Raw genomic sequence first — 23,447 nt, forward strand, 5'->3', positions numbered from 1 at the left:
TACCAATTCTATTACAAAAATGTGGCTTATTATCACGCACAAGATCAATACAGGTCAAATTAAAGATAACCAAAAAAACACACTAATCACTCTGGAGCTTTTGTGAAGCTTTTTTGTATAAATGTGAGTGCTCAAATTTTTTGTTTTGAGTGTTTCAGGCGGTCTCAGCTTCAGGTTCAGGCTCCTCCACTGTGTCTTCAGGCTGGGCAGGGGCTTCTGACTGGTCAGCAGTCAAAGGCAGGTCAGCAACTTCTTCTCCTGCATCTCCTGTTTGTTCTGAATCTGTGACTTTGGGTTCTTCTGCAGCATCAACTGCAACCTTCTCCTCATCTGTCTGCGCTTCCTTGTTGTCCTCAATATTTTCCATTGGAGGGATTTTAGTCACAGATTCTGCAATAAAAAAATGAAATCACAACACACTAATGTCTCAGAAGGCAACACAAAAATATGTTTTAGTCTGCAACCTCTTACCCTTTCGCTTCTGAGTTTTAGTTTCAGTGCCAGGGGTTTTCATCTTCTCCTTTGGGGTGTTTGGGCCAAACCTGACATTACCCTCTGCATCAGTACAGTAAGAAGTCACTCCCAAGTCAGGCGTTCCTTCTATCATCTCCAGCTAAGAGAACAAGCACCAGAGGCAGATTTCAACATGTTAAGAAAAATATACAATGAACCATCACACCATCCAGTGAATGATGTTCACTACTTACCAAGAAAGAGAGGTCAGATATGTTATTGATTGGCAAAATAATCCAGATAAACTTGACAATAACAAAGTCAGTCTGGTCTAATCTGTCTTTAACTATTTCACACATTATAACACGTTTTATTTCACAGGAGAGCCTTCAGTGCATCATAGCTGATATTTTACAAATGATTTTTATCTGAAACACAAGGAAGGACAATGCCTCAAGGGAAGAGTGATTGTAGTGTGTTTTACAAATTCTCAAAGCGTTGTATTTAATGCAATTTATACTGTTCATATACATAAATATATAAATGTATATGAATATGCATCCATATTTACAAGTGTACTTTCTAATGAGGATCTTTGTCTCTACTCTTGAATACCTTTACACAATACTTAGGATTCATTTATAAGGTCTGCTGGTTTAAATTGTCTTACTCCAACCCAAGAGGCTAAACCTTCCCTTCCCAAAGACTAACTTCAAACTGAGAGTCATCTTACCCTTGTAAAAAAAAAGTGCTGCCATCATGTATCTTAAATGCTTTGCTGTAATTGTCAGTTCTCTTTGAAACTGCTGAGTTCTCTCTGAGTTATCTGCTGAATGATTTGATGCTGTTCCTTGTTTGGTAGCTTTCCAAGAAGACTTTGTTTATCCAGAAATCTCAGATTACTTGTGTCCCTTGAGTTAAATCATTAAGAGCCCCTGAAGTCCTGCAAAAGTGATCACTGTTTTATATCAAGATCACTTGTGCACAAGATAAGTAGTTTTGGAAGCGGTTGTGTAGGCTCTCTTTTTCCATGTCTGATGAACCATGGCTTGGCTTCAGGAGGCGGTAAAAAAGTTATGATTCAGCTAACTGTGGGATAGCGTTTCTACATCACTGGGTTTAATGTATTAGCTATGAGATAGCTAGAAAGGCGTAAGGTTGTGAACCGTGTTTGATATTACGTTACGTTTTAATATTGATGTCTGTCTGAATGCTTACTGGTAGTTGCCTGCCAAAAGGTAATCTATCTTTCATCAGTTACAACTGGGGGATGGTAGAAAAAGCTTAGCTTAGCATAAAGACTTACTGGCTTACTTTGCATCTAGCCTGGATATGTTCAAACCATAGACTGTATATATAATGGACAGCGTCGCTCTGCCTTTTCACATTGAACGGTTCTGAAGTCAAAATATCCCGTTCCAGAAAGCTGACAATTTGTACATTTTCTGCAGTAGGGTTTCCACGGTAACAAGCTCCGCCCTACAGCGTACCGTCAGGAAGTCCTAAGGAGTTTCTCTCTACGGCAGCTGTCAATCAAAGCAAACACGGATGTAAAACCCCGTTTTTTAACCTCTGACAACTAATGAAAAGAAACTTTTCAGAAAAAAGAGGTCTTGAACTCAAAACAGTCCAATAATAACTACATGTCACCACAGCATGCTGATGTGAGAAACATTCGTACGAATTGTATTTATTTTTTATAGTTTGACCGCAGCCCCATTCAAATGAATGGGGGAGACAGATTTTTTACCTATACTGCAGCCAGCCACTAGGGGGAGCAGCTCTTTGCGGCGGCCTCACTTCGAGCTGAGTGAGATGACGTCCATTTTATTTACAGTCTGTGGTTCAAACTGTAAGAAATCTGCAGACCAGCTCGCCATTCAAGACGTGTATGGTGTTTGTTAACCTGTACAAACATGTGGTTTACAATAGTTAATGTGTTTGACCATTTTGGGGTAGTGCAGAGAAGAAAGGCTAGCTGTGATAGAAACCACCGACATCAAGAGCTTATCTATCTAAATGTAAAACAGGATGATGCTGACCAGACAACAAGAGGGAACAGCATTAGTTTTCTCTCCATTATAATCAGGCTAGGTAGAGTTTGTTTTCTGTCTGTCATCTAAAGTTGAGTTTATATGGGGCGCTGTTTGTAAAGTTGTGCACACCTAAAATAACAGAAATAATTCTCCACATTTAGCTCCAAAACATCATAATAATGTAGCATGAATTTTTAAAAGTCACTTTTTTTTAATCACATTTAGAGGATTATTTGTGATCTTCTGCACATTTAATTTTGATGTGAAAAATATATTAAGTTAAAATGTTGTTAAATCCAAATGCTAAATCTAAATCTAAATGTTAAATTAAATCTAAATGTTCAACGATTAATCTAAATGTGCAACGATAAATCTAAATGGTAAATATAAATATTAAATCTAAATGTTAATATAAATATAACTGTTAAATCTAAATGTTAAATATAAATATAACTGTTCAACGATAAATATAAATGTTAAATATCAATGTAAATATAAATATTACATATAAATATTAAATATAACTGTTTAATATAAATGTTAAATATAAATATAAATTTTAAATGTTGCTCTGGGATCCTAAATATTTTGCTGATATGCAAATTCACACTGCCGCTTGTCAGCTAAATAAATATTTAGGATCGCGGAGCATCATTTAACATTTTGATTTAAAATTTTACAGTTAGATTTTCTATTTAACATTTGGATTTATCGTTGAACATTTAGATTTATATTTAACATTTAGACTTAGTATTTGGATTTAACAATGATTTTAACTTAATATATTTTTCACAAGACAATTAAATGTGAAGAAGATCACAAATTAAAAAGAAGTGACTTTTAAAAATTCACTCTACATCTTTTTTTGACATTTTGGAGCTCAATGTGGAGAAATGTTGGAGTTATTTTTTAGTGAGCACAACTTCACAAACGGCGCTCTATAAGTTTATCTTGTGTAATTTTCATTCTTATATACAGTTACAGTAGAGAGAGGGGTTGTGTCCATGCTGGAGGTCAATCTTCAGGCAGTCCAAGTCCAAAATTGTGACTGTGAGTGATCGAGGGAATTGGAAACAAAAGAGTGAAGAGTGAAGGGAAGACGTTTCAAACCAAAGTGAGTCAACTCACAGACGAAGAGGAGGAGGAAGAAGAAGTGGGGAGATACATGCTTGTTTTTATTAGTCTCATTGAGAAACAGGGGAACAGGAAGTGATGCAACAATAAAAACTGTGTGATGTGACAGTCTTCATTACAGTGGCATTGTCATCAACATCATCACATTATAAAGGAGGCATCATAGTCATAAATAAAGGACTACAGTGGAGGGGATATGTAACAATGATAAGTCACAGTAAAGACAGTGTGCAAACAGTGCTCACTACAGACAGGGAGACAAGGGAAGTGATGTCACGATTACAACATACAAATGACTGTGAATAATTACAAAAAAAGGCCTTAATGTAAACTCTGATGAGATGGCACATCACATATAACATCATGTTTTAGCCCATTTGCAACAAATGTTGTGAACTTAACTGTACTTTTCTGGAAAACCATTAGCTTGTTAAGCTAACAATAGAGTTTAAGTCGCTCAGAGTTACTTCTAGAAACAGAAGCAAGGGTTATTTTTTTAAATACCACCTTGGGTCATGATTATTTAAAAAAAACACCACAATTTATTACTAGTTAATGTACTTTGTTTTGAATCAACTAGACATTTTTCATAGAAGCTATGGATATTTTGTTAGCTGCTTTTTCCTGCTCTTTTTGGTTTATGTTTAGAGATTAATTTTTCAGAAACATTTACTAGTCCTTTCTCTTCACGTGAACATTTTCAGAAGGAAGTTAATAACACTGCCTGTGGAGCAATAGCCTGGTTTTGTCTGGCTGCTAATTTAAAGAGACATGAAAGCTGTTTGCTAAGGCCAGCCTGATGTAATTTTCATAATGACGTTATTACTGTTAATATGTTAATAAAACATTTTCCTTTCAATATTATATTCAAATTAGCTCCTAAATTGCTGCCCAAAAGGCATGAAATATGCAAGGATCAATCAGGTGATATTGGAAGTTTTGAAGCTGTTTAAAGTAAATTCATAGCAAATAGGTTAAAACATGTAATACCATTAACCTGTCTTATTAATGGACATTCCACAGTAAAATCATTATTTCTTTTCTAAAATTCACCTTTGCACTCAACTCAACAATCCTTCGTGTGTCAAGTTATGTTGCATTTTTTCCCTCTGTAGCTAACATGGCAAAATTAATTTGGCTCTTTGTAAGCCATAATTTCACACACAAAAACTGAAATTGCACCAATTGTACTCTTTTTTTAATGTTTGGTTAGATCTGTTATCATTGGACCAAATGAGTACTTATTTTAATTAACTCTGAACCACACTCTGGGTTTTTTTCTCTGAGCTGTGGGACATCTGTTTCAGATTCAGCACCTCTGAAGTATTTATTTTGTTCTACACAAAACATCTCACACATTCTTCAAGCGTTTTTTTTCTTTAACTGTCTCCAGCGTTTTTCATTTGTACATATTTACGACAAGATTTGGACCGCTTTTACTTTTTCTTGCCGCCCGCCTCTTCAGGGATGAAGACACTTACGGTGAAGTCCCCGCTCTCTGTGCCGTACTTGTTCTTCACCAGGATGCTGTATTTGCCAGAGTCTGACGTGTTCACGGCGGTGATGGTGAAACTGGCAAACTTGCCAGATGCAAACTTCAGGATGATGTGATCATCGGATGTGATCTCTCTGTCGTTCTTCAGCCAGGTGACCTCTGGCAAGGGGTCACCCGAAATATTGCAGGTGAGATTGAGGGCCTAAAAGATAGGACAAAAGCACACCCGTAATAGTAAAGAGAAACAATAATCAAAATGAAAGCAAATAGAGGTTTAGTGAAAGCTATAACTGTCATTGCAGTGTAGGCCAGTGTAATGATGGAGTCAGCTGAAACAGTTTACCTTGCCCTCCTGTATGGTGACCACATCAGGCAGGCCTCCTGCAACTCGAGCACGACCTGAAAGAAACAATGTCAATTACAATTTTTAAAAAAGCCCTCATTGTAGTTTCAGTTTGATCCTAGTTGCAGCTTATGAAACTCGTACATATTATCAGTGGTGGACAGTAACAGAGTAAATTTACTTGAGTACTGTACTTAAGTACATTTTTTGAGTATCTGTACTTTACTTGAGTATTATTTTTTGGGGATACTTATGACTTTTACTCCACTACATTCAGAGGACAACTATCGTACTTTTTACTCCACTACATTTCTACTAATGCTCTAGTTACACTACTTTTGCTTTTAAGTCAGCTCATGAATTTCCTTATCTTTTCTGAAATCAGATCCTAAAGACTGTAAACTGTTTGTGTACTTGTGTTTGTTTTTTCTAAATGGTGTAGCCGTAGCTCAGTTGTGCGTAGATCAAATGCAGATCTACAAAACATCACCATCTATCTAAGCATAGCGAGTTCTGTAGCTAACACACTTGTTTAATTCCAGATTAACATTTTAAACATGTCCACCACTGCATATTATAAACATAAAAGTGAGTCTGAAAGCTGCAAAACAAAAAGACACTCTAAATAAAACATTACTCACTTCTTTCTGCAATAGCAGCAGCTCTGAGTGGGTAGAAAAGGGAAGGAGGAAAGGAGAAATCAGGTTAGAGGTGCCAAGAATCAGGAGGGAAAGTCAAGAGTCAGTCTGCATGCAATCTTCTTCATGTGTTTTCTCATGTGAAAAGCTTAAGATTTAACTTACATAACACTACATAAATGTGTGTTTTGTGCAGGCTGTGATTGTGGCCACACAAAGCTATGTTGTGTGACTTACTTGAGTCTCTGGAATTCTGCAAAAGCATCGTCAAATGCTGCAAAACAAAAGACGATTGTGAGAATCTGGATCTGGTTCATTGGCGGACGGAGTTGCACAAGATATTCAGCTTTTTGTGAGAGACATCGGATACAGAACAAGACAAGAAAAGAGAAGTATGAGAGGGGGGACAAACTTGCTGATGGCCTCACCTTGACCAGACAGCTCAACGGTCCTCCTCAGGCCGCCTTTTCCATCGTTGAACTCAATGGCGTATTTGCCCATGTCTTTCTCTGTGGGCTCTGTGATCTGAAGCCACAGCTGCTCTCCCACCACCCCGCTCTTTATACGGTCAGAGAAGGCGATGGCTGAATCCCTGTCAGAGACAAAAAAGAGAGCTTTGAAGACTGTGTAGACAAAACCCTCATATATTTTAATATTGTAGTATAACAAAGGCATTAAAACATACTTGTAGTGCCATGTCACTTGCAGCAAGTCATTGTAATAGCTGACGAAGGTGTAGAGTCGGATGCCCTGATCTGTGCTCGTGATCTTCAGCGGGGTGGAAGAATTGGCTAGATTAAAAAATAAAAGTCATAAAGAGGCAAATTTATATCATAAAAATATTCATTATATGATACTTTTATTTATCAAAGGTAAGATGATGAATTAAAATGAATAAGTGCGCCACGTTATCTTGTTAAAAATGTTTCTTTTCTTACCGATATAACTGAAAACTTCATTCATCAAGTCTTTGAAACCTAGAAGAGGATAAGAGATGGTTCATGCTGAGTGATATATTTTCTACATTCAAAGACTGATTGGTTTCTTTACAGTGGACCCAGCTAGATTACCTTGATCTGTCAAATTCAAAGTGGATGTGTCCTTTCCTCTGTCATCCTTCAGGACCACCTCATACACACCAGAGTCCTTCTTGGAAATCTGAAGAGAGTAAGGTCATCAGATACAGCCGCAACACAGCGCACCAAACAAGGAATATGATTTGAATTCATCTGAAAAGGCAAGCTTTTCTCTTCTGCTACGGGTGCTGCAGAACACATATATAAGACGTAAAAGCAAAAAAGCAAACAAACAAACAAACAAACAGACAGACAAACAGAAAGCAATCGCAAGCAGAACAACAAAACCAGAAGTGGGCGTTGGCCCAAGACGAGAACAGAAAACTGATTCCAACTTTTAGTCTTCTCCAGATTAGGCTGTCGGCATAGTCGCCTGTGTCTGCAGGGGAGTCGCGCTGAAATGGGACACATGTGACATCAAGTTTATACACGTTAAAGTGACTGGATGGAAGTCATGTGACTACAAGCCACGCGGACAGACGTTTAGAGACGACACAGTAGGATGGGGATGAATTATGAAGTGAAGAATGAAAAAGAAGGGTTTAAGAGATAAGGCAGAATGAAAACAGGAGAGAAGAAAGAGAAGAAGAAGAAGAAGAAGAAGAAGAAGAAGAAGAAGAAGAAGAAGAAGAAGAAGAAGAAGAAGAAGAAGAAGGGATATATAATGGCTTCTAGAAAGTGTGAACTAATTTCTTCTTCATTTATTTCTTCAACTTACTTAATTCCTGTGAAGGATGCATATATTTTTGAGGAAAGAGTCAACAGTTTACATTCATATATGCAGATGAAATCAACGACAGTTATACAGCACATAAATATACAGATATATTTAGACAGAAATATACACTTAACAAAAGTTGTACCTCTTTTATTCTTACCTGAGCTATTTCCAGTTTGAGCACTCCCTCTGTGAAGCCGAGGTTCTCGTCTGCTTTGATCTCACGTCCGTCTTTGTACCACAGCGCTGACGTGTCCTTCTTCATATTGCCCACCTGAAATGCAGCACAAAAGGTTTATGAAATGTAATCACTTATCCAAGATTTTATTTTTAAAGATTGAGGAGTTAAATCTTCCAATGTTCTGACTTACTTTGCATTTCATCACAACGCAGCACTCTGGTGTTACCTCGTAACCCAAATACTCAATAAAGTGGGGGCCTGGAAACAAACGTGGAAGTTGATGTAAAGGAAATCATAATGTGATGCAAACAAAGATTTTAACTGATCAAAGGTGGCTGAAATTGTTTCTAAATTAAAAATACTTAAAAATCTCAGCTAAGCACAAAAATGAATTATGCTATTCACATTGATGTTAGATTCATCGGTGGTAATGAGAGGAAATAAAGCATGTATATTGCTAAAGATAATGTCAAGAATGGAAAGATGAAAGTGTTATTAATGTAAATCTACATGGTAGTTATGAAAAGGCAGTACTGAAGGTGAAAGTGAAAGTAAAAGTATTATTACACATGATATTACTATTATTTAATATTATTAGCATGATGAATGAGTAATGTTGCATATGATAATGATATCATACTTGACATGTAAAGTCATATTGCACATGATACCAAAAGTAATATGAAAAGAAAGGTAATGTTGCATATGATGTAGAAATTAATATTGCACATGATAAGAAAGATATGGTGGTCCTGAAGGCCAATAGTAATAAATATTTCAAAAGCGCAAAATATATTTCACAGAACAGAAATATATTTCACAGAACAAGAATATATTTCACAGAACAAAAATAAATTTCACAGAACAAAAAAAACATTTCACAGAGCAAAGGGCAGGAAAGGGTTGGTCCATGGTACTTGTTTGTGATTGGCTAATCCCAAGTCTGTCCGGCATCAATCATTTATCACTTCCTGTTTACACTGGATACCGCAATAGCAGAACAGTGCAATATTTATTTTTGCTCTGTAAAATTATTTTTTTTCTTTAAAATGTATTTGTGTTATGGAAAATTGTTTTTTTGTTCTGTTAAATGTATTTTTGTGCTGTAAAATATTTTTTTTTTCTTTGAAATTTATTTTTGTTCTGTGAAATTTATTTTTGTTCTATGAAATATATTTGCACTTATTTATTGAAATGAAATATTTATTACTGATGGCCTTCAGGGCCACTGTAGAAAGGTAATATTGCACATGATTTAAAAGTAACATATGATAAGAAGGGTAATGTTGCATGTGAAATGTAAAGTCATATTGCACATGATATAGAAAGTAACATGACAAGAAAGGTAGTGTTGCACATGATGTAGAAAGTAATGTTGCACATGATACGTTGCACATGATTAAGAGCATAAGGTGGTCTGTAATTGAGAAGTAGTTTTGCACATGATAATAAAAAGTCATGCTCAATCTCTCCTGCTGCTGACAAGTCAATCAGTTAATAATGGAGAGTTGCAGCCCTTGTTTTATACAGAGAGTCCCTTACCTTTCAGAGTCCCTTACCTTGCTTCCTGACCCACTCTTTCATCTGAAACTCGGATTCCTTTTGGAGGTCCTTGAACACTACAAGAAAACCAGTTCAACACAATTAAACATTATATCATTCCAATTTTTTTTTAAAAGCAGTGAGAAAAGTTTAATGAAATCAAACTGTCACTATCTGTGAAACTAACCGTGTGCTACTTCTGTTGGTTGCAGTTAGATTAGAACACAAAGGTAGTTTTGATCTGCTGCATTCCAAACTCCACCATATCTATCATTATTATTATTATTATTATTATTATTATTATTATTATTAATAAACAATGTGCTGTTATATTTTACATACTATATTGATATTGATTTTACGTTTTATTTTTCTGATATTTCAGTGTCTTGACTCTTAGTTTTACTACTTATCTGTTCTCTACTTTGATTCTAAAACATAAAGAAAAGTTCATTTTAGTGTAATCCTTCTCAACAGTAAACCATTTTCTGATTCCTTTTAAATATTTTTACTGCCCTCCAGTGTTCAGAGCTGAGCGCTGCATCATAACTGCATACACTAAACAGTTATTGATCTTATTTCACCACTATATTTCCACTAAAGCTATGAGCACATGATGTATTGATCCTCTAATTTTTGATAATTTAGCATTGGCTGAATCTCTAACTGAATCAAAATAAACAAAACTCTCCGAACGAGCATATCTTCCTGCTTTTCATGTGTGCTTCTACATACCGTCCCCTATCAGGACCAGGCTGGACTGGTTGGTAGCTTTCCCGTCCTGCATCTGGAAGGTGTAGGTGCCTTCATCCATCCGGGTCAGAGAGTCCATGGTCATCTCAATCACACCGGTGTTCTTATCAAAGTTCATCTTGTATTTCTATTTCACAAATGAAACCACATCAGCCAAAATACACATGATTCCAGGACAAATTATTAATCATGACAAATAGTGAAAGTTTGTTTTCATTCTATTGACTGACCTCCCCTTGAGAGAGAGAATTGTCATTAAAGATATAATCCACTTTGCCGTTTGCTGAGATCTTCTCTGCCTGCAGCCAGAAGCGAACTTTTCCTTTCTCCAGCAGCTCCACAGCCAGCTCTGACTTCAGGGGGATTACTGGAATAAAGACAGAGGGGGGTCAACTCAAAGTAACAGTCGGGCTCATGATACACCTGTAAATAGCAGTGACCCTGTATTTTAAGTTATTATCACTCTATTACTCTGTTGTGAAAGCAATCCCAGATAAATGTAAATCAATATATTCTACATTTTGGAATTCCACTGTAATATAATCACATGGCTCTAAAAACCCCCCACTGATGATGACATGCAATGCTGATCCACTCACTGGGGAACTTGTGGTCGTGACTGATCTCAAGCAGCCTCTTCAACTCTGCAGAAGACATGAGCATTTATTAATAAAGGTAATAAACACAAATGATTAAAGTAGTTCCAGTTTTCTTGTTGACTTTGTACCATACCTTCCTCAGAGAGAGTGTAGCTGGATGAAGCACCATCAGTGTGAGTGACGAGACATGAGTAAATGCCGATGTCCTCCTCTCCAGGAGTCATGAAAGCAGCCTTGGACCTGCAGTCATGGATACAGTCCAGGACTTATGGATGAGTATACTGAATTAAATTCAAAGATTCTCAGCTTAAAATAAAGAAATACTGTCATCTCACTTGTTCCCCTTGGTCTCTACAGTCATGCGGGATGGGTCTGTAATTTCCTCATAGTTCTTGGACCACACAAATTTGGAGTCGGGGGTCATGTCACAGCATTCAAAGTTCAGGGAGATGACACCGTCATCATCAACGTCAACAACGATCTCCTTTGAGCCTGAAAGGAAGCACAGTGTGAAATGATTTTCTTTCTTCAGTGTGAAATGATTTGCTTATCATCAGTGCTGTTTTTCCTACCTGGTTTGGTCACAGCTGGGACCGGCTCTGTCACATCTGAGACATTCCCAACACCAGCTTTATTCTGAGCGCGCACACGGAACACATACGTCTCTGCTTGCTTCAGGCTTGTTATCTGTAAAACAAACAAAACAACCAGATGAGAAACCCAAACACCTGAAGATGAATCCCCCAGAGAAAAGCTCTCTGTCAGACGTTGATACCTTGAGGTACGTCTTCTCTGTAGCCTTCGTGTTGACTCCTCTCCATGCCTCCTCTGGAGCCTCTGCCTCCTTGATGTCGATGTAGAACCCATTGACTGGGTCGCGGCCCTGATACACAGGTGGTTTCCACAGCAGGACCAGGGAGTCGTCTCGCACCTCTCTGATCTGCAGGTCATGAGGAGGTCCTGTGGAACAAAACAGAGTCAGAAACACAATTTAAATACACACTAGACTACAGATTAGGTCATTTGATGTGTTGTACTCAGGGAAAAAAATATTGACAAAGAAAAATGACATGAAATGAGATGATTTTAGATACCAGGATGATATGAATAGTAATCAACTTTTAGGTGTGTTTTTGTGAACTAAGTTCTAGGCTGTGGAGGATTTAAAAGGGTAGTTAATCCTTTTTTTGCTAGGAAGGAAACAACTTAACCCTCCTGTTATGTTGCGGGTCAAACTGACCCTTTTTAAAGTTAAAAAATAAAATTAAAAATGTTAAAAAGTAATTTTTCATTATGAAACTTCCTCTGCCTGGCGTAATGGGTGTAATCAACATATAAAACGAAAATGGTTGATTTCACATATTTGCACCCCCCCTGCATGTTTTTATTACAAATACTGTTTATGGGTCAAGCATTCAAAGTGGAGGCTAAAAGGAGTAAGAGGTGTTAAGTACTTATTGTTTCTTTGCAACTGTGTGACATATTCCACCCCAATCACACACACACACACACACACACACACACACACACACACACACACACACACACACACACACACACACACACACACACACACACACACACACACACACACACACACACACACACAACACACACACACACACTCACACACTCCCTTTCTCATCTGTAAAGTGCGAGCCGTCTCTGTGAGAATAATGATTTAGAACACTAAGGATTTAAATGGTTAGTAATGGAGTTAATGATAAGATTTAAAAAATGTTTATTGTGATTTTTTTGGGGGGTTCTGACACTTTTTGGATAATTAAATATGCCCCGGGTCAAATTGACCCAGTAACATTATAGCTTGTTCCTGAGAAACGAACATAACAGGAGGGTTAAGAAACATAGAAGCCGTGCAGAAATTAAAAAGAACAAAAGAAGAAGAGTTTTTAGTAATCTTTCTTTGTGTGTTGGGTTACCACACCTGGCACAGCAATGGTCCACTCCGCACACAGGAAGGTGTCACTGGCCAGCGATGGGATGCCGACACCCGCCATGTTGGCCGCCCTCACCTGGAACTGATACTTCATGTTCTCTTTCAGGTCACACACCTGGGGACAAAATGACAAAGCCTCCCATTAGACCTTTAAAATACACTGAAACTTCTTGTGAGTGTTGAAGAGTTTAACATCGGCTCACCCTGTAGGCCCTCTCGCTGACAGACCTGATGTTGGCCTCGTGCCATTTCCCCGGCACACCATCAATGACTTCACGGTAATCCACAAAGTATCCTGTGATGTCAGCGCCGCCGATGGAGGTTGGCTGTTTCCAGGCCAGCACCATAGAGTCACGCACACACTCCAGCACACTGATGCCATAGGGTGGAGTAGGAGAGGCTGACATGACAGAAAACTCCAATTAACATGATAATCCCTCTGCTGAGGAACAGGCTGATGTAATGGGAAACTGTAGCACAACATGGAGGTGATAACTTTTTATTCCCAGTCACATTTTTACACCTCTTGCCAGCTGCTCATATTTATCAATAATGGTTCTTTGATAATCTTACAAAGAAACTATTAGAAGAGTTTAATGTAGCAATGAAGAAGGTATGAAGCTTCAGTCTCCCATTAAAAAATATATCAGAGCAGGTATTTATCAAAACTGACAAAAAATATCTGAAGTAACTGGTGGATTGTGTTTATATAAAGGACAGTAGTGAGTAAATACCTGCTCAAACAGAAAGTTGTCAAACCCCAACACAATTGCACCTTTAACCCTTTAAAACAGGTGTTTGCATTGTGATTTTTACTTAAAGGTATGGTCTAAAATTGCTTACTGTCATAAGACTTATAGATAATGCTTGAAGCTCAGTAAAAGTTTAATTTTCATGTTCCAAATGTGAAGCTACAGCCAGAGAAGCCTAGCTTAGCATGATGACAGGAAACAGGGAAAACAGCTGGCTGTGTTTTGTCCGCTCATCTTTCTACAAACAAACTAAATGTCAGATGTTTATTTATGAGCTCTACGAGTGCTAGTAAGCTTTTTCCCTTCCTGATGGAGCAAGGTTTGCATACCTTAGCGTAAAGACTGGAGAAACATGTCTGACTTTGTACAAAGGTTATTTACTCTTAAGAGCCAGTGAGCTTTTTTAATCTTGTTGAAACACTTGGTAAGAGCCAGTTTAGCTCTCTCCCCTTGTTTCCAGTTATTATGCTAAGCTAAACTAAGCTAAGCTAATAAGCTGCTGGCCTTTTCTCCATATTTAACTTCATTTACAACTTATAATAAATTGAATACACTGCAAAAACTCAAAATCTTACCAAGTGAAATTATCTCATTTTTAGTCAAAATGTCTTATCCCACTTGATTTAAGATACATTTACTTCACAAGTAAGATTTGAGCAAGATAGAGGGCCTTGTTTTAAGACAATGCATCTTAAATATCTTGTTATGTTAAACAATCTTGAAATTATCTTGTTTTGAGTTGTAATTTAGAAGAAACAAGGTTTATTTTACATTTCATACATTTTTCAAGCTGAGATCGTATTTGTAGAAGACGGATTATCTTTGATTTAAGACAAACACTTTACTTGATTTAAGTAAATGTGTTTTATTTGAGAATCTATCAGAAAACAGCTCCATTGATAAAAGAAAGAAAGAAAGAAAGAAAGAAAGAAAGAAAGAAAGAAAGAAAGAAAGAAAGAAAGAAAGAAAGAAAGAAAGATAAGTTGTTGTTTTTTTTAAAGATGGGTTACAGTTTTCAGGCACTGTTTCTTCTAAATCAGATAAAAATATACATCCTCAAGTTTTTGAGTGAAAAAAATACTAATTGTTATCATTCCTGTCTTATTCTGAGACACTATAAAATATAAAATACTGGTAAAATATTGCTTAAAATAAGTTTTCCCTGCTAATTTTAAGATCACAGTTTTCTAAATATTACATCTTATTTTAAGAGATCTTATTAAGCAATTTTTCATTTGTTCTATTGGCAGATTTCTTTGCTTATTTCAAGGTAAAAGTACCTTGAACTACATTTTTTTTCTTATTTTTGGAGGGGCATTTTTTCAAGTGTGTGTTTCCTTTCATCACAGTGTTTTTTTCTGTTGTGTCTATTGATACTAAAGCTCTTTAGCAAAAGGTCTAGTCTAAATCAGGCTCATGTAGCATGCCTGATACCCATTAATGTGTGATACAGAAGTAGTCATGTGAACTTGGTATGTCCCAGGAGTCACAAAATGGCATGTCTGAGAAGTACCTTTAAGATCTCAGGTCACAAGTGTCCTGCTCTTGTGTTGGTTGGATGACCCACTTTTCAAGAACAGTGTGTGATTAGCTGGCTCCTGCCATGGCATACCCATGTGTGAGAGTGTGTGTTATGTGCTCCAGGAACTCTATGTGATAGTTGGATCCTGAGGTGCCAGGTGACAAAGACAAAACCACCCAGAGGGGAGGTTGTGGGAAAGTGGAAAACCATTGACAAACGTGACTGTGTTGGGTTAAGAGTTTGGTGGTGTTTTACAGTGACTTACCTTACATAGGAGAACACCAGTAGAGCACTTCAATGACTTTAATTTATAATAATGTCTCAACCATGTGTAAAATTATAACCTTGAGGAGGTAATACAACAAGGCAAATATTCTTTTCTTAACAAGGTGGCCATTTTGCTTGAAAATGTTGGTGAAGTGGGGGGCTCAAAAGCTGTCTTTATTTCAGGTCTGATCATTTCAACATTGGGAAACTTTGAAGGCAGTATCTTTTAAAACAGTAATGAAAATCTGGAGGGGCATTGTGCTATACTTTATGGTAAACATTCATATTATAAAACACAGTACATACAGCTAAGTCACAAAAGCTAAATTTAGCATTCAACCTGCAATTTATGTTTGAGTTACCATTAACAAGTGAATAATATATCTACCTGTGATGTAAATCTGCTAATTAAAAATTTAGCTTATAAACATTACTTTTCACTTGGAAATACACATCTCCTTGTAATGTAAGTCAACCAACATTACTGTTAGCTTACTTGCATTACAATTAGCTAGTAATCTACTCTTCTCTGTATTGTGTATTTTAGCTAACATTACTGTTAGCTTGCTGTCATCAGCTGTGAATTTGAATCTCCTTGTAATTTAAAGGCACTGTTAAAAACGTTACTTTTTTTCTGCTGGGTTTGGAGAAAAGGTCATAATACCCATGAGTACTCATCAGTAAGTGAAGTAATTTGAGACTATTTGGAAATCTCTGTGTTTTCCAATGCCTTTTTTATCAAGCAATGTTATTAATCCCATTGTTCCTGTTATGACGGACCAATCATAGCTAATCTCCAATCCTCTGTCCTGATTGGTTAAGGGGCGGCCCCTACTACATCCTCCGATTGGTTATGAGTCCGGCACTATCATGACTGCTCACACCGATCTGTGTTGGGGGGCTAAGAGGAAATCTGGTTGGGAGGGATAGTGTTGACATTCTAAGTCCCTCCCTCTGAACAGATGTTTACTCTGTAAACAACCCCAGCTTTAAGTTACTGTTGGCTAACAATTTACACATCTCTTTGTAATGTAAGTTAGCTAACATTGCTGTTAGATTAAATTTCCTTTTGAATCTTCTTTTAAAATGTTAATGAAAGCTAGCTAGCATTCCTGTTAGCTAAAATGTATCAACAAGGAATTACATATCTCTTTGCAATGTAAGTTAGCTAGCATTACTTTAGCTTACTTACATTCACATTAGCAAGGGAACACAAAACCTCTCCGTCTTATCTGGCAGTAGTAACTCCACTAAAATTAAATGTTAGATGGTGGTTGAATGCTAAATTTTGCTTTAGTCTAATGTTAGCTCATTAGTTATCAGATATGTTATTTTTACTTGATAAATATCTCTAATAGATCTATATTATGCATACAAAAAGAGTTTAAATAACTATAACTTTTAACAGAATCACTTCAGTTCTATGATTAGCAAACCTAAGATACAGTAGAACAACTCAATCAGGGCATGACATCAGAGGAAAGTGGCAGGCGAGTCTCATGTGAATGGTAAAGTCCATAAAAATATGTAAAGGAAAAAGGAACTAATGATTGTTTTAATGTTTTGTTTTGTAGTTCATTATAATGGTTTTATCCTCGGCTATTGCTCACCTGCAGACTCCCTCCTGGGTCTTGCTGTCTCCCGATTAACTGAAGCATCTACAGAGGACTTACGTGCCTGCTTCATTTCAGGCTCATTGACTGTGTGATCCTGAACCTCAGAAGGGACTGGGTCTAAGTGTGCAGCTGTAGCTGGGTCAGTAAGTGAGTCAGAAACTGAGTCTGACACAGACTCTGATACCAGGTCTTTCGCCAGGTCAGGGGCCCAGGACACGCTGCCTCTCTTGCCCCTCTTGCTTTTACTCTCCATGGGGTCAGGCCCTGCAAGGCCTGAGTGAGCAGCCCCGGCCCCCTCCCTGGCTTCAGTGTCAGTCTGAGCTTTATTGTGTTTTTGCTTAGTGTCAGGGGGGGACTGGACAGTGTCATGCGTGCCCGTCCAGCGTGGCCTGTGCTCAGTTAGTTGGCCCGCGTTACCCCCCGGCCCCATCTCCGGCAACACACCATGAGGGATGCCGCCCCCTACAGGAGTTAGCAGAAAAAAGCAAAAGAGGCTTTTAATAAACGGAAAGAGGCAAAAGATCCGTTCATACACCTCACAGCTCCTCTCAATCACACATCAGTCAGAGAGCAAGAGGCAGACAAGCAGAAACAGAAGAGAGAAATCACTATTCAGTATTTCTACCTATCAAATACAGTAGAATGTCTTCATCTGACAAGGAGTAAAAAATGAAGACAAGATGACCAACGAGTGACATCCGTGTGAGTACATTTTATTTGGGATTATGAGAGGATGCATGCAAGAGACGTCGGAGTGTGAATATGCAGGCTTTGCGCCAACCCTGTGTGAAAAAACACTGCTTTAGTAACGATGCCAATGCATTTCATCACCTCCTAAAACTCCTGTCAAAAAAATGAAAACTGTTGTGTTGGCATTGAAGCACACCATGATCTAATTCACAGAGGTACAGTAATTATTTCTAGCTGTTACTATTTTCAACAACATTATGAGCTGTTGCCTTGTATGAAGTGACCTATATTTTAAATTTATTCAGTGCAGATGTAGGATTATAACAAGTCACTCAAGTAAAAATAAACATCTTTCCAAACAACATCACTGATATGTCTACCTGTGTGCAGAGAAATACATTGGCATGTAAACTATGTGTCTTTCATAAGGGAATACAGAGCATGCTGCTCAACACAAAGCTGGCCACTGAATGATGACATCCAGAGGCTGAGAGTTATGTTAGTTATAATGTTGAGATTTGTTAGGGAACACATGCAGGAAGAGTGTTGCTCGCAATTATTGCTGCAGCAGGAATGGTCTGTATTACAAAGATTGTGCTGTCATTGGGTAATTTTAAGGCAGTAATATAATTTAACAACTTCTGATTTATATTAAAACTTAAAATGTGAAGATCTGTAAGAAAAGCTTATAGTTTCTGAATGTTCACTTCCTTAGAATTTTATTTGAAGAATTATTTTAATTTAAACATGAATAAAATAAATATTTTGAGAGTTATCTTTACAGATCATGACACGTTTGTGTGATTCTGCATAGATTTAGATCATGCATATATTTTCTATACTACAAAACAAATTACTTTTATTAAAATATAACAATTCTCAGACGTTTCCCTTTTGCACAAGTACAAGAAGAAGAAAAACAAAAGTATTTCACTTCACTACTTTCACTAAAGGATCATTTTTAGACCATGTTTTCTCTGGTATCTCAGTACCTCTCCTAGCCTTCCTGTAAAATAGGAAATAAAATGGTCAAGCCAGTTTTAATGACTCCAAGTTTTATTACCGTTTTAAAAAATATATATTATTTATCAGTATGCTAACTACTACCCTGTCAGCCTTGATCCTACCACTATTGGCTTCATGAAGCATAATATCTCTTATCTTTTGACAATTTTACTCTTAAGATTTTATTTTATTTTATATATTAGTTATATTATTTATTCTCTTGTTGGTTTTTGCTTTTTTGTTTTTACTTATTTTATTCATTTTAATCTTTTGTGGTCTACCTTTTTTCTTTTTTTTTTACATGTCTTTCCTTTTCTGTCATTTCACAGCTCTTGTTGCTTAACTCCCTGCTGTTCTGTTTTAATTTTTTAATCTAAAAACAATGTATCATTGTGTTCCTCACATCTCTTTTATTTTGTTGTATTTATTAAATTAATTTTAATTTACTCTGTTATTTTTTCATTTGTAAATCACTTTGTGACCCAGTTTAAAAAGTGCTATATAAATTATGTTTATTATTATTATTTTTTATTATTACAATATATTTCCCAGATGGAAAAAAACCCAGCAATAAATGTTAGACACTGCCAAGTTTATCCTCCCAATAACTCAGATAGTAGTCATGTCTAGCAGCACTACATTGCATGAAGTACAGTAAGTATCTACTCAAAACTAATCAGAACAATTCCACTGCCTGGTTAGCAAAGAGGTTAGGACAGACAAACTGAGCAGTTTAAGGGTACCAGTGGGGTGGGAGAGGTGTGTGTTGGTACCTTTAGCACCATGTGGGGTTGCCGACACGTCTTGTGCCCAGGATAGTTTGGGAGGAAATGGGGGGTAAGGTTGTGGTGGTGGTGTGTGACATTGGGCTGGTTTGTAACAACCACTGAATTGGATCGCATTGACCCAAATTAGAGGAAGTCTACAAGTCCTGACCCTGACCCTGCCTCAGGCGGTGCAGGGATGAGGGGAGGAGAAGGGGGTAGAGGGTGAACTTGAGGGGAGGAGCGAAATAACATGACAGGGTGACAGAGTGGAACCACGGAGGAGAACGTGTGGGAGTATTGATGCTGATGATATAAAGACATGAAGACAACAATTGTAACCTAGAACATCAAGTAAGAAATATCAAGGGAAACACTTTGTTTAACAGATAACAAAGTCATACTTTTAGAGAAGAACTCCACCTTCAGAAAAATAATAAATGAATTAAACCATCATCAGGCTGTGGTGTTGGTGCATTTCAGCACTCATTTAACAGTGATTTTTTTCCTGATGAGATGTCTCACCCAACTCGAATGGTGGCTTCAGTTTCTGGTTTCTACATGTCATGAATACATTTTGAAATGTTTGAAATATAGCTGTAAACTTTGAATTCAAAGGTAGATATCTGTTAGCAATAGATGTTGGAATATGAGATAATATTTCTCTATAGCCGGTCATTTTAAATGATAACATTTAGTATAATAGTGAGTGTTTGATTTGAATGAATGATTTTTCTTGATATTTATAATCTTTAGCTGGTTTAAAAAAACAGGCTGAAAGTAATATTCATATCACTTTAAGAACTACAAAAGACCGTCAGCAAACAAAATAGCTTTTTCAGTTGTGCAATTTTGAAAGTCACAGGTTTAGGTGTCCCGTGAGTCGTATATAAGATGTACATGACAAGATTAGAATAGAGATGGGCTTTATTTAAACTATCTAAAGCGCACTAAGTGAGTTGAAGGGTGCGAAGAGGTCGGACTTAATCCCACGATTCTGAATCAAACCAATCATTGTGTCTGCTCTCATTCCCTCTCAGAGCCAGTCAGGGGTTCTGCTGTGCACCTCTGTTTGGGTGAAACAAGTTGAGGATAGCGCAAAGTGAACTCTTATGCATACTATTGTCTCTCGTATGCACCCTCTAAATAGCATTAGAGTACTGCACCACAGACTTCAGACCTTTGGCCAGGTATTTCTTGGTCTGAGGCGCATCCGCTCTCTGTGTTCTCAGGAGAGCAAGGCTCCACCTTTGCATCTGATCACACCTCGTTTTAAGTCCAACACGCCCATGGGCCCTGGCATGGGCACAAGTCCAGTTGCAATTTACACGATGTGGGTCTTGGGCATAAAAATGAAGAGTGTGTCGGGTTGAAACTAACAATGGTATTTAAACTGCGAGCCAACCCGCTTTGCACCGTGTGTAAGATAAGACTGCTTTGTCCTAAGGGGGCGCCAAAAACAGCACAAACTAAAAGTTCTCAGAATCTCTTCAGATATCTTGGGAAATTAGAGAAAATTCCTAAATTAAAATATTATGATAGCTGCCATTGTGTCTTTATTAACTTGCAGGAGTAACAAATTATACCCTAACCACAAAATGTATTCAGAAATGCAAGTGACAACACCAACAGCCGACTTTGATATATTATTTAAGCGTTGTATTTTTCTTTTCAACCAGTTTCAAATAAGTTCCTACAGAAATCTGTAAAAATACAAGTACGTATGATTCTCTGTTTGTTCTAAAGCCTGTAGTAGTTTCTGTATTGAGATATGAATCCTGTTTCACTCACCAATAGCTGCTTTGACCTCCACAGGCTCAGACTCAGGTGAGAACTGACTGAGTCCTGCTGCGTTTACTGCCCTCACCCTGAACACGTACTTCTCTCCTGTCATCAGACCGTGGCAGATGAACCTGAGAATACATTTTAAATATGTCAGAGTAAATGTACTCCATTAAAAGTGTTGTCTAGAATCAGCAGTAGAACTACCTGGTTCCTTTAACAGGCTTGTTGTTGCACGGCTCCCACTCATTGCTTCCCACAACACTGCTCTCAATGTAATATCCCACCAACTCTTTGGCCTCACTGGACGCTTCCCAAGACACAACGACTGATGTGTCTGTGTTCCTGGTGGGGATGACTTTTCCTGGGGCTGATGGGATATCTGGGGGCCAAAAGTTTCACATTTTCTCAGTGAATCCCTGACAAGATTAACACTGTTGCTGTAAAGATGCATGTATGTTTCAGCTTTCTGACCAAGCTTGTCGCCAACAGTGGTGGCATCAGTTGGGTCGGATGGCTCGCCGACACCAGCGGAGTTGCAGCAGCGGACACGGAAGCTGTAGGATTTTCCCTCGGCGAGATCGAACAGCGCAAAGCGAGGAGACTTGACCGGGATCTCTGTGTTAACCCTCTGCCAGCTATCTGTGCCTGAGACACACTGACAAACCAGGGAACAAGGGTCACACTGAAACTCTGGCATCGAACCCACTTTGGTTTCAGATTTAAACAACACTTTCTTTCCTATGTGAAAGGTTTTAGTCAGACTGTTACTGAATAGATTGCTTTACCTTCTCCACGTAGTACATGACACCCTCAAGGCCTTTCCCTCCTGGTGGTTTCCAGCTCAGCACCACATAGTTCTTGGTGGCCTCTGTCACCTGCAGTTCAAGTGGTCTGCCAGGAACGATGCCCTCTGATGGTTGAAACAAAATAATCAGGTTTTTAAACACAGCAGCTGTGCGGTAGATAAAAAGAACAAATTCATGTGAGGACTGAACCACATGAGAGGACTGATATAAATCCTACCTGCAGGTTCCTCCTCTGTGACGATGATCTGACCAGTCCAGGGAGCAGAGGTACCTGACAACGAGAGGATGATAGTCATCAAAAGTTACACTGCAAAAACTCAGATCTATCTGAGTGTTGCATTATTCCTCATCATTTCTCAGAATATCTCATTACACAGGTTACTGTGGCTTATTCTAAGTGTAAGCAACTTTTTTCCTGAAATAATATTTCAACTTTTGTCTCAACACTTCATTTAGATTTTTTTTCTTCCTCAGAGAAATTTTACGCATCCTCTCCCTGAAAAGGAGACTGTGGGACGAAACACTAAAGCTGCAGTACCTCTCATGCGAGCACGGTCTGCCGGGTCCATGGCAGCCACCGGCTCAGAGACTCGGGACGGGCGGCTCATCCCGTTTTTGTTAACAGCACGAACGCGGAAAGTGTAGGAGCGACCCTCCACCAGGCCGGTGACGGGGAAACGGGCAAACTTAACCGGGGTGTCATTGCACTGGATCCAGTGGTTGGTTCCAACCTCACATCTGTGAACGTATAAAAGTATCAGTCTTATATAATGTTCTTTTTATGTATCCAAGTTCTAAGAGAACCTTATAACGTGGGGAATTATAGAGGGAAACTTGGAGTCACTGAAAACTTTCAGGGAATGTTGTGGTGATTTGAAATTGAAATATTGGCGATGATCATTTTGACCAAATACTGGAACAAGAATAAATGAACAAAAAATCTGTTCATGGGAGTCTAAGTGGTTCTTTAATATTGCTGTACTTTACTATACTTAAGTAACTGTTCCACATCTGTTTTAACTATGGGGTAACTAACTAACAGTTTGCTTTGAATGTTTTTAACCCTCCTGTTATGTTCGTTTCTCTGGAACAGCAATAATGTTCCTGGGTCTTTTTGACCCGGGGCATATTCAATTATCCAAAAGTGTCAGAACCACAAAAATCCCAAAACACATTTTTTTAAATCTAATTTTTAACTCGATTACTAATCATTTAATTCAAGATTTAGTCCATTGGTGTTCTTTAATTCTCACAGATCATGGTTCAATGAGGATAACTCACTCGTTTCTCATTAAAATTAATGTTAAAACTTTTT

At 37.8% G+C, this 23,447-nt stretch overlaps 1 protein-coding gene and 1 long non-coding RNA gene across 2 annotated transcripts in view; one reads left to right on the top strand and one right to left on the bottom strand.

Annotated features, from left to right (window-relative positions):
* Positions 1–3,649: 3,649 nt before the first annotated feature.
* Positions 3,650–23,447, bottom strand: part of myom1b (myomesin 1b) — a 32,985-nt gene continuing 13,187 nt past the window's right edge. The window contains exons 12-38 of the mRNA XM_034705889.1: positions 22,671–22,870; positions 22,350–22,403; positions 22,112–22,236; positions 21,798–21,981; positions 21,531–21,705; positions 21,333–21,454; positions 13,129–13,325; positions 12,914–13,040; positions 11,744–11,928; positions 11,541–11,655; positions 11,304–11,460; positions 11,102–11,208; positions 10,969–11,013; positions 10,600–10,736; positions 10,352–10,496; positions 9,634–9,693; positions 8,265–8,332; positions 8,054–8,167; positions 7,511–7,570; positions 7,170–7,257; positions 7,038–7,076; positions 6,785–6,890; positions 6,528–6,691; positions 6,337–6,373; positions 6,103–6,125; positions 5,462–5,517; positions 3,650–5,320 (exon numbers count right to left, since the gene is read on the bottom strand). Of these exons, the coding sequence (XP_034561780.1) occupies positions 5,060–5,320; positions 5,462–5,517; positions 6,103–6,125; positions 6,337–6,373; positions 6,528–6,691; positions 6,785–6,890; positions 7,038–7,076; positions 7,170–7,257; positions 7,511–7,570; positions 8,054–8,167; positions 8,265–8,332; positions 9,634–9,693; positions 10,352–10,496; positions 10,600–10,736; positions 10,969–11,013; positions 11,102–11,208; positions 11,304–11,460; positions 11,541–11,655; positions 11,744–11,928; positions 12,914–13,040; positions 13,129–13,325; positions 21,333–21,454; positions 21,531–21,705; positions 21,798–21,981; positions 22,112–22,236; positions 22,350–22,403; positions 22,671–22,870 (3,151 nt within the window). The 3' untranslated portion in view covers positions 3,650–5,059. The remainder of the gene's footprint in view (positions 5,321–5,461; positions 5,518–6,102; positions 6,126–6,336; positions 6,374–6,527; positions 6,692–6,784; positions 6,891–7,037; positions 7,077–7,169; positions 7,258–7,510; positions 7,571–8,053; positions 8,168–8,264; positions 8,333–9,633; positions 9,694–10,351; positions 10,497–10,599; positions 10,737–10,968; positions 11,014–11,101; positions 11,209–11,303; positions 11,461–11,540; positions 11,656–11,743; positions 11,929–12,913; positions 13,041–13,128; positions 13,326–21,332; positions 21,455–21,530; positions 21,706–21,797; positions 21,982–22,111; positions 22,237–22,349; positions 22,404–22,670; positions 22,871–23,447) is intronic.
* LOC117828683 lies at positions 21,816–23,078 on the top strand. The gene is made up of 2 exons (XR_004634475.1): positions 21,816–22,261; positions 22,356–23,078. It is a non-coding gene; the product is annotated as an uncharacterized LOC117828683 (long non-coding RNA).

This window comes from Notolabrus celidotus, chromosome 17 (genome assembly GCF_009762535.1).
Source record: "Notolabrus celidotus isolate fNotCel1 chromosome 17, fNotCel1.pri, whole genome shotgun sequence".
Lineage (NCBI taxonomy): Eukaryota > Metazoa > Chordata > Actinopteri > Labriformes > Labridae > Notolabrus > Notolabrus celidotus.